Source organism: Chrysemys picta, chromosome 18, assembly GCF_011386835.1.
Source record: "Chrysemys picta bellii isolate R12L10 chromosome 18, ASM1138683v2, whole genome shotgun sequence".
Classification (NCBI taxonomy): Eukaryota; Metazoa; Chordata; order Testudines; family Emydidae; genus Chrysemys; species Chrysemys picta.
Genome location: NC_088808.1, coordinates 17,828,667 through 17,840,797, shown reverse-complemented (window position 1 = coordinate 17,840,797; position 12,131 = coordinate 17,828,667). Strand labels below are relative to the sequence as shown.

Below are 12,131 nucleotides of genomic sequence, written 5' to 3'. Positions count from 1 at the left end.
TCTCTTTCTATGAGTCTAATATATAACTAAACTATTGTTGTATGTACAGTAAATAAGGTTTTTAAAATGTTTAAGAAGCTTCATTTAAAATTTAAATTAAAATGCAGAGCCCCCCCGGACTGTTGGCCAGGACCCGGGCAGTGCGAGTGCCACTGAAAATCAGCTCGCGTGCCGCCTTCGGCACACATGCCATAGGTTGCCTACCCCTGCTGCATATGGACGACCAAGGCCAGACATTCTCTGCCTCTCCCAGGGCATTGTATCAGCGCCTGCCCCATCGCTTGACAAGCAAAAGCTATTCCCATGGCTCACTCTTGAGAACTCTGGGTCCTTGCCAGATCCTCAAACCTACTAGTGGAATTCTTCACCGGCACCAGACCCAGCCATGGAACTTGTGGCCAGGAGGAGTAAGAATTGTTACTAAGCTCACTGCAGACACGGGTCAATGCACAACCTACCTCTCCACCCAGCCTTTCCCACAATGGGATTCTTGTTCTGGCACCAATCCGCTTGCGCCCCACGGTGGCTGCTCAGTGGCAGGGAAGAAAGAGAGAGAATCCTTCAGCACTCTGAGATGCGAGTGCTGTGTAGAGGCTGACTGGAATGGCTCTGTTTGAGAGCATGGGCAGGGGGGTTAGAGTGACCAGATGTCCCAATTTTATAGGGACAGTCCCGATTTTGGGATCTTTTTCTTATATAGGTGCCTATTACCCCCCCACCCCCATCCCGATTTTTCACATTTGCTGTCTGGTCACCCTAAGGGGGCTAAACGTAAGGGGCTGGCTGGCCGTGTTTTTAGTGCCACGGGTCAGCATCCCTGGGCTTCTCAGGAAAGTGAGTTTCAGATTGTGATTTGAGTGGGGAGAAGGGGCAGAAATCGGATTCGCGGGGCGTTTCAGGCCTATCAGAGGAGCATGAAGCCAAGGGGAGAAACAGTAGCTTTACGCACACCTTGATCAGTGCAGAGGCAAATAACAATAAACCTTGGTGGGACACCACCTGGGTATAAGTAGACACATGCTGGAAGCGCCTTGCTTGAAATGGGAACCGCTGACACTTCTGATTTATGAACCCAGCTAAAAGGAGCCCTAGCTGCTGGAAATGCTGCCCTTATAATAAGCAAACAGATGCAGACGGTTATGTCTCTGCTGTCCCTTTAATCAGCCTGTGATCAACAGACACCGTTCCATGCGGAGACAGAGTCTGCAGCAAAGTTGTCACAGCAGCCAGCCCGGCTGCACCAGCACTACCACAACTGCTGACTAAGCATGTCCCTGCCTCCGACCCACCCTCCACTGCCTCTCTGAGCCAGTCAGAGACCAGCATGCAGCCGCCTCCCCTCTCCTCTGAAAGTCTTGGCAGGCAAGTCTCTAATGCACAGTGTACATATGCGAGCAACACAGGCCGACCGTAAGTGCAAGCAGAACCATGATTGCCTCTGAACAGCTCAGTAGTACGAGGCCCTGGAAATCTTTGCAACATCACTGCATTGCAGGCTTCCCCCAAATGAGAGAGCCGGAGTTCCGTACCGAGCCTATCTCAATAATCGCTCCTGCCGCACTATAGCTCTTAGCCAGAGATCTTAAAGCACAATAGAATGGTGGCTATCATGATCCCCATTTTAGAGATGGGGAAACTGAGGCACAGAGTAGGGCTGTGACTTGCCCAAGGCCTGGACTGCAGAACCCAAGTCTCCTGACTCCCATTCCTATGCCCTTTGGGTTGACAGGAGACTGTGAAGCTGCCTGTAATTGAGATATGCATCCATACAGTAGAACCTTCCTAAAATGCTTAAAATCAGGCTGGCACAATGCACAGGGACAAAGAGGCAGGCGTCACGCGCAGTCTCGATGCCAAGTTCTGGCGGCGATAAAATTGCCGTGTGTTTCCAGCTTCGTGCACCTTGTTCATCGTGAGCTGCAATTTTGCAACATGATTGACTGATTCATTTGTGCATTAGCCACAAGGTGTTACGTGACCGAGAAAACTCCAGCCGGTTCTCAGAAAATATTTCATTTCTCCATCTGCAGTGCATTTCCAGCTCTCGTGACAAGAACATAGTCTGTGTGTGGAATGTGGGAACCGGACTGGCTTAGATCCTGCCTAGAATACCCACTATTGCAACGGTTCTCAACCAGAGGTCTGGGGGCCACGAGCAGGTTTCAGGGGGTCCGCCAAGCAGGGCCAGTGTTAGACTCGCTGGGGCCCAGGGCAGAGAGCCGCAGCCCCACCGCATGGGGCTGAAGCCCGGGGCCCAGAACCCGCCACCTGGAGCTGAAGCTTAAGCAACGTAGCTTTGTGGGGGCCCCAGTTGTTATGGCACAGGTGGGCCATGGAGGTTTTATAGCATGTTGGGGTGGCCTCAGAAAGAAAAAGGTTGAGAACCCCTGCTCTATTGCTCCCCTTACTGCAGCTTCCTTCCTAGTAACAATGGTGAGCGAACAACGTAGTCAAGGCACCATTAGACACAGGTCTTTTAGCGACTGGCTCCTAGATCTGCTTTGAATTTGATGTTCAAATAAGCTGTTGTAATATGCCCTAGGTCAGTGGTTCTCAGCCAGGGGTATGCATATCCCTGGGGGTACATAGAGGTCTTCCAGGTGGGTACATCAGCTCATCTAGATATTTGCCTAGTTTTACAACAGGCAACATAAAAAGCGCTAGCAACGTCAGTACAAACTAAAATGTCATCCAGACACTGACTAGTTTATACTGCTCCCTATACTATATACTGCAATGTAAGTACAATATTTATATTCCCATTGGTTTATTTTATAATTCTATGGTAAAAAGGAGAAAGTCAGCAATTTGTCGGTAATAACATGCAGTGACATTTTTGTATTTTTATATTTGATTTTGTAAGCAAATAGATTTTAAGTGAGGTGAAACTTGGGGGTATGCAAGACAAATCAGACTCCTGGAAGGGGGTACAGTAGTCTGGAAAGATTGAGCGCCACTGCCCTTAGTTGTATTGTGTCTAAGGGTATGTCTTCACTACCCGCGGGATTGGCGGGCAGCGATCAATCCAGCGGGGATTGATTTATCGCGTCTAGTCTAGACGCGATAAATTGAACCCCGAGCGCTCTCCCGTCGACTCCTGTACTCCACCGTCGCGAGAGGCGCAGGCATAGTCGACGGAGGAGCGGCAGCAGTCGACTCACCACGGTGAAGACACCACGGTAAGTCGATCTAAGTACGTCGACGTCAGCTACGTTATTCACATGAGTCTAACATGAGATCACTTCTAAACCCAACCTCTAATGGATAAGCTGGGTATATGCTAATTACAAATATAGTTGTAGCCACGTTGGTCCCAAGATATTTGAGAGACAGTCTAATGTCTCTCTAATTACAAATATAACGATTCTGTCCTGAGCTTTTCCTGTGTCAGACGAAAACAACCCGTTGCAAGCGGGAGCATGAAGCAAGAGCTCACTTAGTTGCATCCCTTTGTCCTGCTGATTGGTGTTTTAATCAGAATGTCTTGTTCATTGCTGGGCTGCCCCAACCAGCTCACAATGTCTTTGTACTCTGCCCACAGGCACCCAATCTCATGTGGGAACTCTAGGCACTACTGTAATATAAAGAATCCTCTTTCTGGTGGGGGAGACTGTTCTAAATAAAATATTTACCCCCCCCCACCAAGTTTGGGGTCCAAACCCCAGCTTTGAATAGTGCAGTCCAGGCACAATTCCAATTAAAACTCCAGTCCAGAGTTGATTTTACTCTGCTGACATTTCAAGGGCATGAGGCTAATTTAACAGCAGGAAAATTGGGTTGAATGTTCAGATGTTCTGCTTATTTACGGGGTTCTCTTTCTGGCCATAACAGATGGCATACAGCTGAAACAGCTCTGGCCAAGCCCAGGGGAAAGCCATCAGGCTCTGAGGCTGGAGGCTGTGCGTTCAGTTCCCATCTGGGCTCTTTGTTTCGTACCCTGCCTTGGTCAGAGGAAGGAAGAGAGATTGGGTAAACTAATAGGGCTTTTCCATCTCTAACGGCTCTGATCCGTGCAGCCTTCAGTCTCTGCTAATAAACGACAGTGCACGATCCATCTTGTCTGGGTGACACGGCTGGCTGAGTAGAGCTCTCTCATCAGGCAAGCCAGTGCACACGCTGCACTGTACTAACTTCCCAGACTCTGGGAATAGTTGTAACTGGCCAGCATTGGCAATGACTGAAGTCTGGCTGCAGTTCTCTCAAGTGCTAGTTACTGTTTCTGGGGCAGTGGCGCGCGTGTGAGAGACAGCAGGAGAGAGTCGGAGGAAACAAGAACTTCACAGCCCTCTGAGCAGGTAAAGTGAACCGAACTCCTTTTGACGGGAGTGTATTGGGTGCAGTCAGCTCACGGTGTTGGCAGGGAAAGCCAAGCTTGTCTAAGCAGAAGGGAAACCTGAATAGAGAGGGCTGTGTCTGAGCAGTAGGGTGACCAGATGTCCTGATTTTATAGGGACAGTCCCGATATTTGGTGCTTTGTCTTATATAGGCGCCTAGTACCCCCCACCCCCTGTCCCGATTTTTCACACTTGCTGTCTGGTCACCCTACTGAGCAGCCAAAGGGTCCCTTACTGGCTCAGAGGGGAGATTGTGCCTTAAGTGACAGGAATGCTTTCAGGCTGCAAAGTTCACAGTAAGACCAGACTTTGGTAAATCTTAGAAAATGTGGTTGCAGGGGGAAGAATTTCTTGGTGCTCGGAGACACAAATATCAACCCTTCCCCCGCCCCGGTGGCAGAGTAATAGGAAGAATCAGCCTGAAAACCATTAGGGTTGGGGTCTGGCTTGTTGTTCAGCGTAGAGTGGAGTGAAACTTTTCCGCTTAACAAGAAAAGGAGCAGGGATCTGCTGGCTGAAGTCTCGGGTCTCTGCTGCAGGAACCGTGACCTTAGATTCCCTGGCAGGGAATTGCTTAGCCCTGCTGAGTCTGCGAGAACCAGGAAGACACATTTACCCAGAGCAAGGCTTAAAGCAAGGGGGGAGGAGCTGCATGCTTCAGCTGTGTAAAAGAACACACCCAAACCTGCATATAGGGCCAGAGCCTCATGCCAGCACCAGCCTGAGCAGACCGACTGGGCAGACACATGCAGTGGGGGAAGGAGACGGGACTAGACGTTTCACCCAGCAGTGAATCCTGGGTCTGTCTCTACCACACGTCAGCTATCCTTTATGACCACAGGGGCAGGGATTGCCATGTGTTGTATATAGGGGCAAATCCTGCCCCCTTCATTGTGTCCATGGGGCCCTGATTGCAACAACTTTTGAGGAGCTGGGGCCAGGGAGACGCCATGTGATTCTTTTTCCCATCCCTCCCCCAGCACCCATCTTCTTCCATAACCATTTGTGACCTGAAATTCCAGGCTGTGGCCATATGGCAGGGACCGTTTTTTTGTTTGTACAGTGCCTAGCACAATGGGGTCCTGGCCCATGATGATAATAACAACTCCAGTGTGGACTTTTTTGTATTGCTAGCGTGTGGCGAGTTCTTTGCTCAGTCCATTGAAGGTTTGTCTTTGGAATTCCAGGTCACCATGGCCTACCTGAGCGCCGTGGTCCGAAGAACTGCCTCCCGCCAGATGCCAGCCTCTGGGAGAAACATCCGCCTCAGGCGCTTCAGCAGCGGGGCGGGCCAGACGACAGAGAAGAGCGTCCCTTACCACAAGACTCTGAAGGAAGAAAGCTCTCAAGGCAAAGGGCCGACCAGGCCGCTCCCGAAATCCGCCAACGTCGTGGTGGTGGGTGGAGGCAGCTTGGGATGTCAGACCATCTACCACCTGGCTAGGATGGGGGTGAGCGACGTGGTCTTACTGGAAAGAGACCGTCTGACGTCGGGGACCACCTGGCACACGGCCGGTGAGCAGAACTCTGGGTGTGGAAGCGTCTATAGCATAGCAAAGGCTCCAGCGTAGAGCTGCACAGGGAGGCTTTTGGTGCCTGAGCAGCCATCAGCTCCCTCGGGCTGCCCAGCTCCACGTGGGAAGAACTCTGCCCCTCTCCGGGTTAGGAGGTTTGCGACTCTCTCGATCTTGCCGCCTGGATGGGGATGAGCCCCCCTTGGGGACCTGGGAAAGGAATTGTTCCTTCAGCTCTCATCTAAGGGGTTATTGTGGTACCTTGGCCCTTTCAGAGTCCAGTCTCTCAGGCCTCAACGAGCTACTCCTTGACCCTATATAGGAGTATCGCCAAGGCCTGACAACATGGGCCTCCAGAAGTCTGGCCTTCTCCTCCCCACCTTGTAGGGTAGAAGGGAAAGAAACCCCAGCCGTCTTACCCCCACTCCCCATGGCGGGTCTCTGGGTCCTTCCTTGGGCAGGCCTGTGCCAGACTACTGAGAAGCCTCCTTCCCATAGTCCCCAGCCCCTCTGGCAGCCGCCCCACTCTGCATAGGCGCTGGATCAGGGGATGCCGGGGGTCCTGCTGAACGCCCTCCCTTGAAGTGGTTTCCATTCCATACAGTTCGGGTCAATGGCTCTCAGCACCCCCATTATACAAATCGTTCCAGCCCCTGCCACTCTGCCGGACTCGGAGCTTTTTCTCCCAGCTGTTGCTGGTCAGTCGCAGTGTCAGCTCCCCACCAGTCCTGACTTAGAGGGGCCACCGCTTAGGGGGAGAGGCTGGTGCAGTCGCTGTCGCTCCGTCAGTCTGGATTCTCTCCTGAGATGACCGACAAAGCCAGCTACTGCTCTCCTGGGGATGTCATTTGCAGGGTGTATGCTGATTGTGAGAGGACACTGAGCTCATGTCATGGTGAGGATAATGCCTAGATTGGGGGCTTAGTGCCCCAATGGACCTTTGCTTGTTACCTGGCTGCTGAGTGGGTCGTCCGCAATAGGAATTGAGCTCTGGACCTAAAAGCATGAGCCTCTACTAAGTGCGCTATGAGATCCATAAGCGGTGGTAGCTGAAGACCTTTATGTGGTCTAGCTACTAGAGGGGGCCAGCAAACCACAGCGTGGGTTACATCTAGGCCAGGAATTCTGTTACTGCTAAAACACCTGTTGTGCAATTCTCACTGTTGACCTGTTTGTCTGCTTGGCTTGTAAGGTAGGGTTGGAATGGGGAGGTGACGGCAGAGTCTACTGGAACGTCTGTGGTTTTCCCAGGTCTGCTGTGGCAGCTGCGTCCCAGTGACGTGGAAGTGGAGCTGCTGGCTCATACTCGCAACGTGGTCAGCAGAGATCTGGAGGAGGAGACGGGTCTGCACACAGGATGGATTCAGAACGGTGGGCTCTTCATCGCCTCCAACAAGCAGCGGCTGGACGAGTACAAAAGACTCATGTCTGTAAGTAGGAATCTCCTCATCTCCTTCCTTCTCCTTCTACTTATTCGCAGATCATTGGACCAGGACTGGTGCTAGACTAGGGGGTCTGGCTGCCAAAGGGTTTTGTACTACCACCCATCACCGTGGTATCTGACCACCTTCCATGCAAAAAGATTGGCAGTAGCGAAATCCCTAGTGGATTTCTTGGTGTCTCTGGCTCTTAGTGGGTTATCAAAAGCTCTGCTTGAGGCAGTTATTTTTCAGGGTGTGGTGGCTGTAGATGGTTGATGTGAAAGTTGTTCTGGTTATGGGGGAGAAAGGGGAAGCGTTCTACAGATGGACAGACTCTGGAGTCTTCTAATCTCCTCTGGATGTTTGTCCAATAGCCCGATCCACTCTACTGAGAATGCCTTCTCCCTGGCTGTAACATGCATTGGTCTACGCTAGCCAGAGCTTTGTGTTCTCCTTAAAGTCTATGAGTCTATGAGATGCACAGTCCTGGCCAGTCCACTTGTCTTTTCCTGCTGGGGAGTACACACATTAGCGTTTGATTTCAAAGCGTTACAATAAAGACAGGTTACGTGACACTAGTTTCTTCTTTAACCCCCGAACTGCTGCACTTCTAGTGAAATATACGCTATGAAAACAGCCGTGTCCATCTTAATACTCTTTGATTCAATGGCCTAATGGACACTTAATGCTCAGGAGGGGTAAAGGGAGCGAAAGCAGAATCGTTGGTTTTAAACCTCTCTCCACCATACCCAGCTTTGGGGACTCAGGTAAAAAGGTCCTTGGATCTAATGCATCCCTGATTTGGGCTTTGCAAAATGAAACCCATCCACTGCCCATCTCCATTAAGTACAGCATCATGTTTCCAATTGACCGCCTACTTGTATAGGACTAGGGTAATGTCCCTTTAAATAGTTTGAGCCCACTAAAGGTGCTCACCATGTACTGTGTTTTGGGAATCCACCAGAAACCAGTTAGATCGTCAGTGCGCCTGGCATGTTGGCGTGTAGTTCTTTGGGACCCAGATGTGCCCCTGTGCTTTCTTCACATTGTTGATCGTTTTGCAGAGATGCCACACCATGCTGTCTTGTCTGAATTAATGCACCTGTTCTCGTGTCTCGTTTGTAGCTGGGTAAGGTCTATGGCATAGAATCCTACGTCCTGTCCCCTGCAGAAACCAAGGACCTGTACCCGCACATGAACGTGGATGATCTTTATGGCACGCTTTACGTTCCTAAGGATGGCACAATGGATCCTGCTGGCACCTGTACAACCCTCACCAGGGCAGCTACTGCCAGAGGCGCTTCGGTAATTGACTATTGCACATTTGGTTGGGTGTCTGAGCCTTGTAGCTTTTCACAACTCACAAACTCAGTCAGACGTTCTCTCTCTCTTTACATTTCCCCCCTCACACCCTTGATCGTTTGCTTCCTGCTGTTCCCAGCCTCCGCCATTCTCAAAGCCAGATCTCTGTTTCAAAGTTGCCTCGTTCTGCTTAACAGCGCCCCCCCTTTGGCAGATTGGGTGTGGCGCTGACTGACTTTGAAGGGAGGCCCAGCCATGCCTTCTTCAGAGATGGTGGCTTTGGCCTAGAGCCGTCAGAGATGGGGAAATAAAGAGGAGGGGGAAAATGGGGAAAGGATGTGTGACCAAAACAGCTACATTGTGAAAAACAAGTTGTTGGTGAGGTGTAAAATGCAGCAAGCTCATTGGCACAGTGTAGGGGGGTGAACGCCCGCTCCAGCCCTGAAGGGGTTGGAAAAGCCCTGCAGAGGGCTGGGGCTGTGAAAAGGGGCAAACCCCGGCTGATTGGGGAAGTGGCTGCAGCTGGGGCCACGCCCCAAACTGAGCCACTCAGCTTATAAGAAGGCCAGGGTAGTCAGAGCACAGCAGTCTCCCTCTGACAGGAGAGAGAGACAGGCCTGGCTGCAGGGAGCTCACTGGGGACCTAGAGTAAGGCAGGGCTGGGGAAAGGCCTTGGGGGGGCTGGGAAGCCCTAGGCCAGCAACTCCCCAGGCTGCAGGTCCTGGTCCCGGTCCCAGGTCCATATAGGTACTTGGGTGCAGAGGGGCAGCCTGAGGGTGGGTAAAGGCAGCCAGTCCAAACCCCTTGTTGCCAGTGATGACTGGCTGATAGACTGCATTCTGCCCTAGGGCGCGGGGGCTAAATGGTGACTGGCAGTAGCCACAACTGAGGCGACATTGGGATAGGGGGTGGGGGTTCCCCTGGGAAGGGAGACCCAGAGAGAGAGTGGGGTACTGCCAGGGGGGGCAGCACCTAAGCCAAGGGCACCGGGGTCCGGGAGGGACATGGGGGCCAAAGACAGGCGGGCCAAAGACAGGCGGGACACCTGGTCTGCAGAGGGCGCTCCAGAGACTGGTGAGCTAATTCTCTGGACGACCAGTAGGAGGCGCTGCAGGGGTGAGTCCACGGCTGATTACACACAGGGACCAACATTTGGTGCTGTGTTTGTACAGCGCCTAGCACAGTGGGTTCCTGATCCGTGACTGGAGCTCCTCCGTGCTAACCACAATCCAAATGGATAATTATAGTTCTCTGAGATTTAAAATTACCTTAAAAGGCCACTGACAAGTAGTTTAAGCCCAAAATTAAAGAGGTGAATTTAATTCCCTTGAAATAATAAGAATGGTTTTTATGAAAGTTTAAAAAAAAAAAAAGACAGACCTATGTTTGGGTTAACACTTCCCATGCTGGGAAGGACAGCCTTGGGGTGAAGCCACTGCCTGCATCTCCAGAGTAGAGCTCAACAACATTTTTCAGCTAAAACATTTTGCAAATTTGTGTCGGTTTCGATTCATTGTTCATTTCAACCCCTTTCCCCCTCAAAAAACCCAAATCTTTTTGTTTTAACATTTTTGAACAAAACATTTTGATTGTTTTAGCTTGAAATGACTTTTTGCTTCAAAATTTCCTTTAATGTAATTTTTTAAAATTCAAAAATGGTCAAAATGGAAACAAACGCTTTCATTCTAGCTGAAATGTACATTATTTTTTTCAGCTTTTTCGATTCGCTGAAAATTTTCATTTTCAGCCGGACCTGAAACAATTTTTGTTTTGATTTTTTTCAAAATTGCCAATGAACTACCAGTGTGTTATTCACCCAGCTCCACTCAGGGGATCTGGGTTACTCATTTGGTATTATGAGTCCAACCCTTAACATTCAAACCCCAGGGGCATGTCACTGAGCTTCTCTTTCACTGTCCCCAGGTAATAGAGAATTGCCCAGTGACCGGTATTCAGGTCAGAGCCGATGACCTGGGTGTGCAAAGGGTAACTGCGGTGGAAACAAACTATGGGACCATCCAGACTCCCTGTGTGGTGAACTGTGCAGGTAGGAAATCAAGGTAACGTAGCTACAGCCCTGCCACTCGCAGAATCTGATGGGGGTACTAATCCTTCCTGTCCCAGCAATTAGGAGACTTTGCCCAGTCTTTGAGGGAGGCATTCTTTGGTTCACCATGGCTGTGCTCAGGGAGGGGAAAGATGCCAAGTGAATGCAGCTTTTGATTGTGTGTAACATTGAGCCAAAGGGTCTTAACTCCCTGTTTCCATGCATCAGGGGGCAGCATTCTGGACTCTGAGCCTCTGGTCTCTGGTGCAGCTCCTCATACATTCCAGTGGTCACTCATGGAGCGGTGGTTTGTTTTTACGACAGGAGTGTGGGCCCGAGCCCTGGGCCAGATGGCTGATGTAAACGTGCCCCTGGTGGCTATGCATCATGCATACGTGGTGACGGAGCGGATAGAGGGCATTCAGGTCAGTTCATTGCTCCTCTTCTTTAACTGGAGGGTTTGTCATCAGACAGAGACATGTGCTGGGGGCGCTTTCCGGAGGGGACTTGATTCAGAATTTGTGGGGGGGCATCTCCTGGTTTTCACAAACGCTTCTATGATCTGGGACACTTTTTTTTTCTCCCTAACAGCCAACCTCCTTTCCTTTCCTAGAGGTGGCTTTGTGTGTCCCATCTTCTCTAGGAGACGCTCTTCTTGGTGAATACAATGACGAAACATCTGTGAATAATCTTGCCAATGAAACCTACTCTTGGGCTTAGCTTGCATCCCTGGCCCCTTTTATCTGGCTATCCACAGACATTCAGGTGGAGTGAGGTCCTGAAAGCAGAAGTGCTGTGAATCACTGGGTATCTCTATTGCAATCTGAGGCATGACTGCAGTTCAGGTAGATGCACCCATGTTCGCGCTCCTAAATAGAGCAGAGTAGATGAGACTGCAATGGCTTCAGCGCGGGGTAGCAATGGGAGTATGTACTCGAGATCTCCGGCGTGCTTGTACAGCCCACACTGGCAGATCTACCATGCTGTATTTTGCCACGCTTGTGCGGGTATGTCTCCCTGAGCTGCAGTCAGACCTCAGATTGCAGGGCACACATACTCAGTGTGTGCATCCAAGGCTATTTCACCCATTGTTGTTATTCAAACAGTAGCTTTGTTGAACAAATCTGCATGTTCACAGGTAATCTGCAGACAGAAAGGGGGACTCCTCTGGTTGATAAAGCTTAGACCAACCAATCAGAAATGGAAACAGTACCATGTGACTGTAGGTGACCAGATGCACAATGTAAATAGCAAATCTGAGTAGCAGATGCACAACACACGGCTGTCTAGTGCCAATAGCACCAGGTTTACAAATAATCCATTGGTTAAAATGATCTTGCACTGAATAGCACTGGTGACAAACTGGGGGAAATATGCAAAAATATCCCTGAAAACTGTTTTTGGCAAAATGTCCTAACCCGCATAGGGTGACCAGAGAGCAAGTGTGAAAAATCAGGACAGGTGAAGGGGGGTAATAGGCGCCTATATAAGACAAAGCCCCGCACATTGGAAC

The 12,131-nt window shown here is 50.5% G+C and overlaps 2 protein-coding genes across 3 annotated transcripts in view; one reads left to right on the top strand and one right to left on the bottom strand.

Annotated features, from left to right (window-relative positions):
* The window catches only part of LOC135976492 (spidroin-1-like), a 925,731-nt gene that overhangs the window by 458,631 nt on the left and 454,969 nt on the right, over window positions 1–12,131 (bottom strand). The window lies entirely within an intron of this gene.
* SARDH (sarcosine dehydrogenase) overlaps window positions 4,158–12,131 on the top strand; it is a 92,927-nt gene continuing 84,953 nt past the window's right edge. For both annotated transcript variants that reach the window (XM_005293244.5, XM_042854325.2), the window contains exons 1-6: window positions 4,158–4,295; window positions 5,522–5,849; window positions 7,100–7,278; window positions 8,395–8,574; window positions 10,495–10,618; window positions 10,943–11,043. In XM_005293244.5, coding sequence (XP_005293301.3) covers window positions 5,528–5,849; window positions 7,100–7,278; window positions 8,395–8,574; window positions 10,495–10,618; window positions 10,943–11,043 — 906 coding nt within the window. In that variant the 5' untranslated portion in view covers window positions 4,158–4,295; window positions 5,522–5,527. The remainder of the gene's footprint in view (window positions 4,296–5,521; window positions 5,850–7,099; window positions 7,279–8,394; window positions 8,575–10,494; window positions 10,619–10,942; window positions 11,044–12,131) is intronic.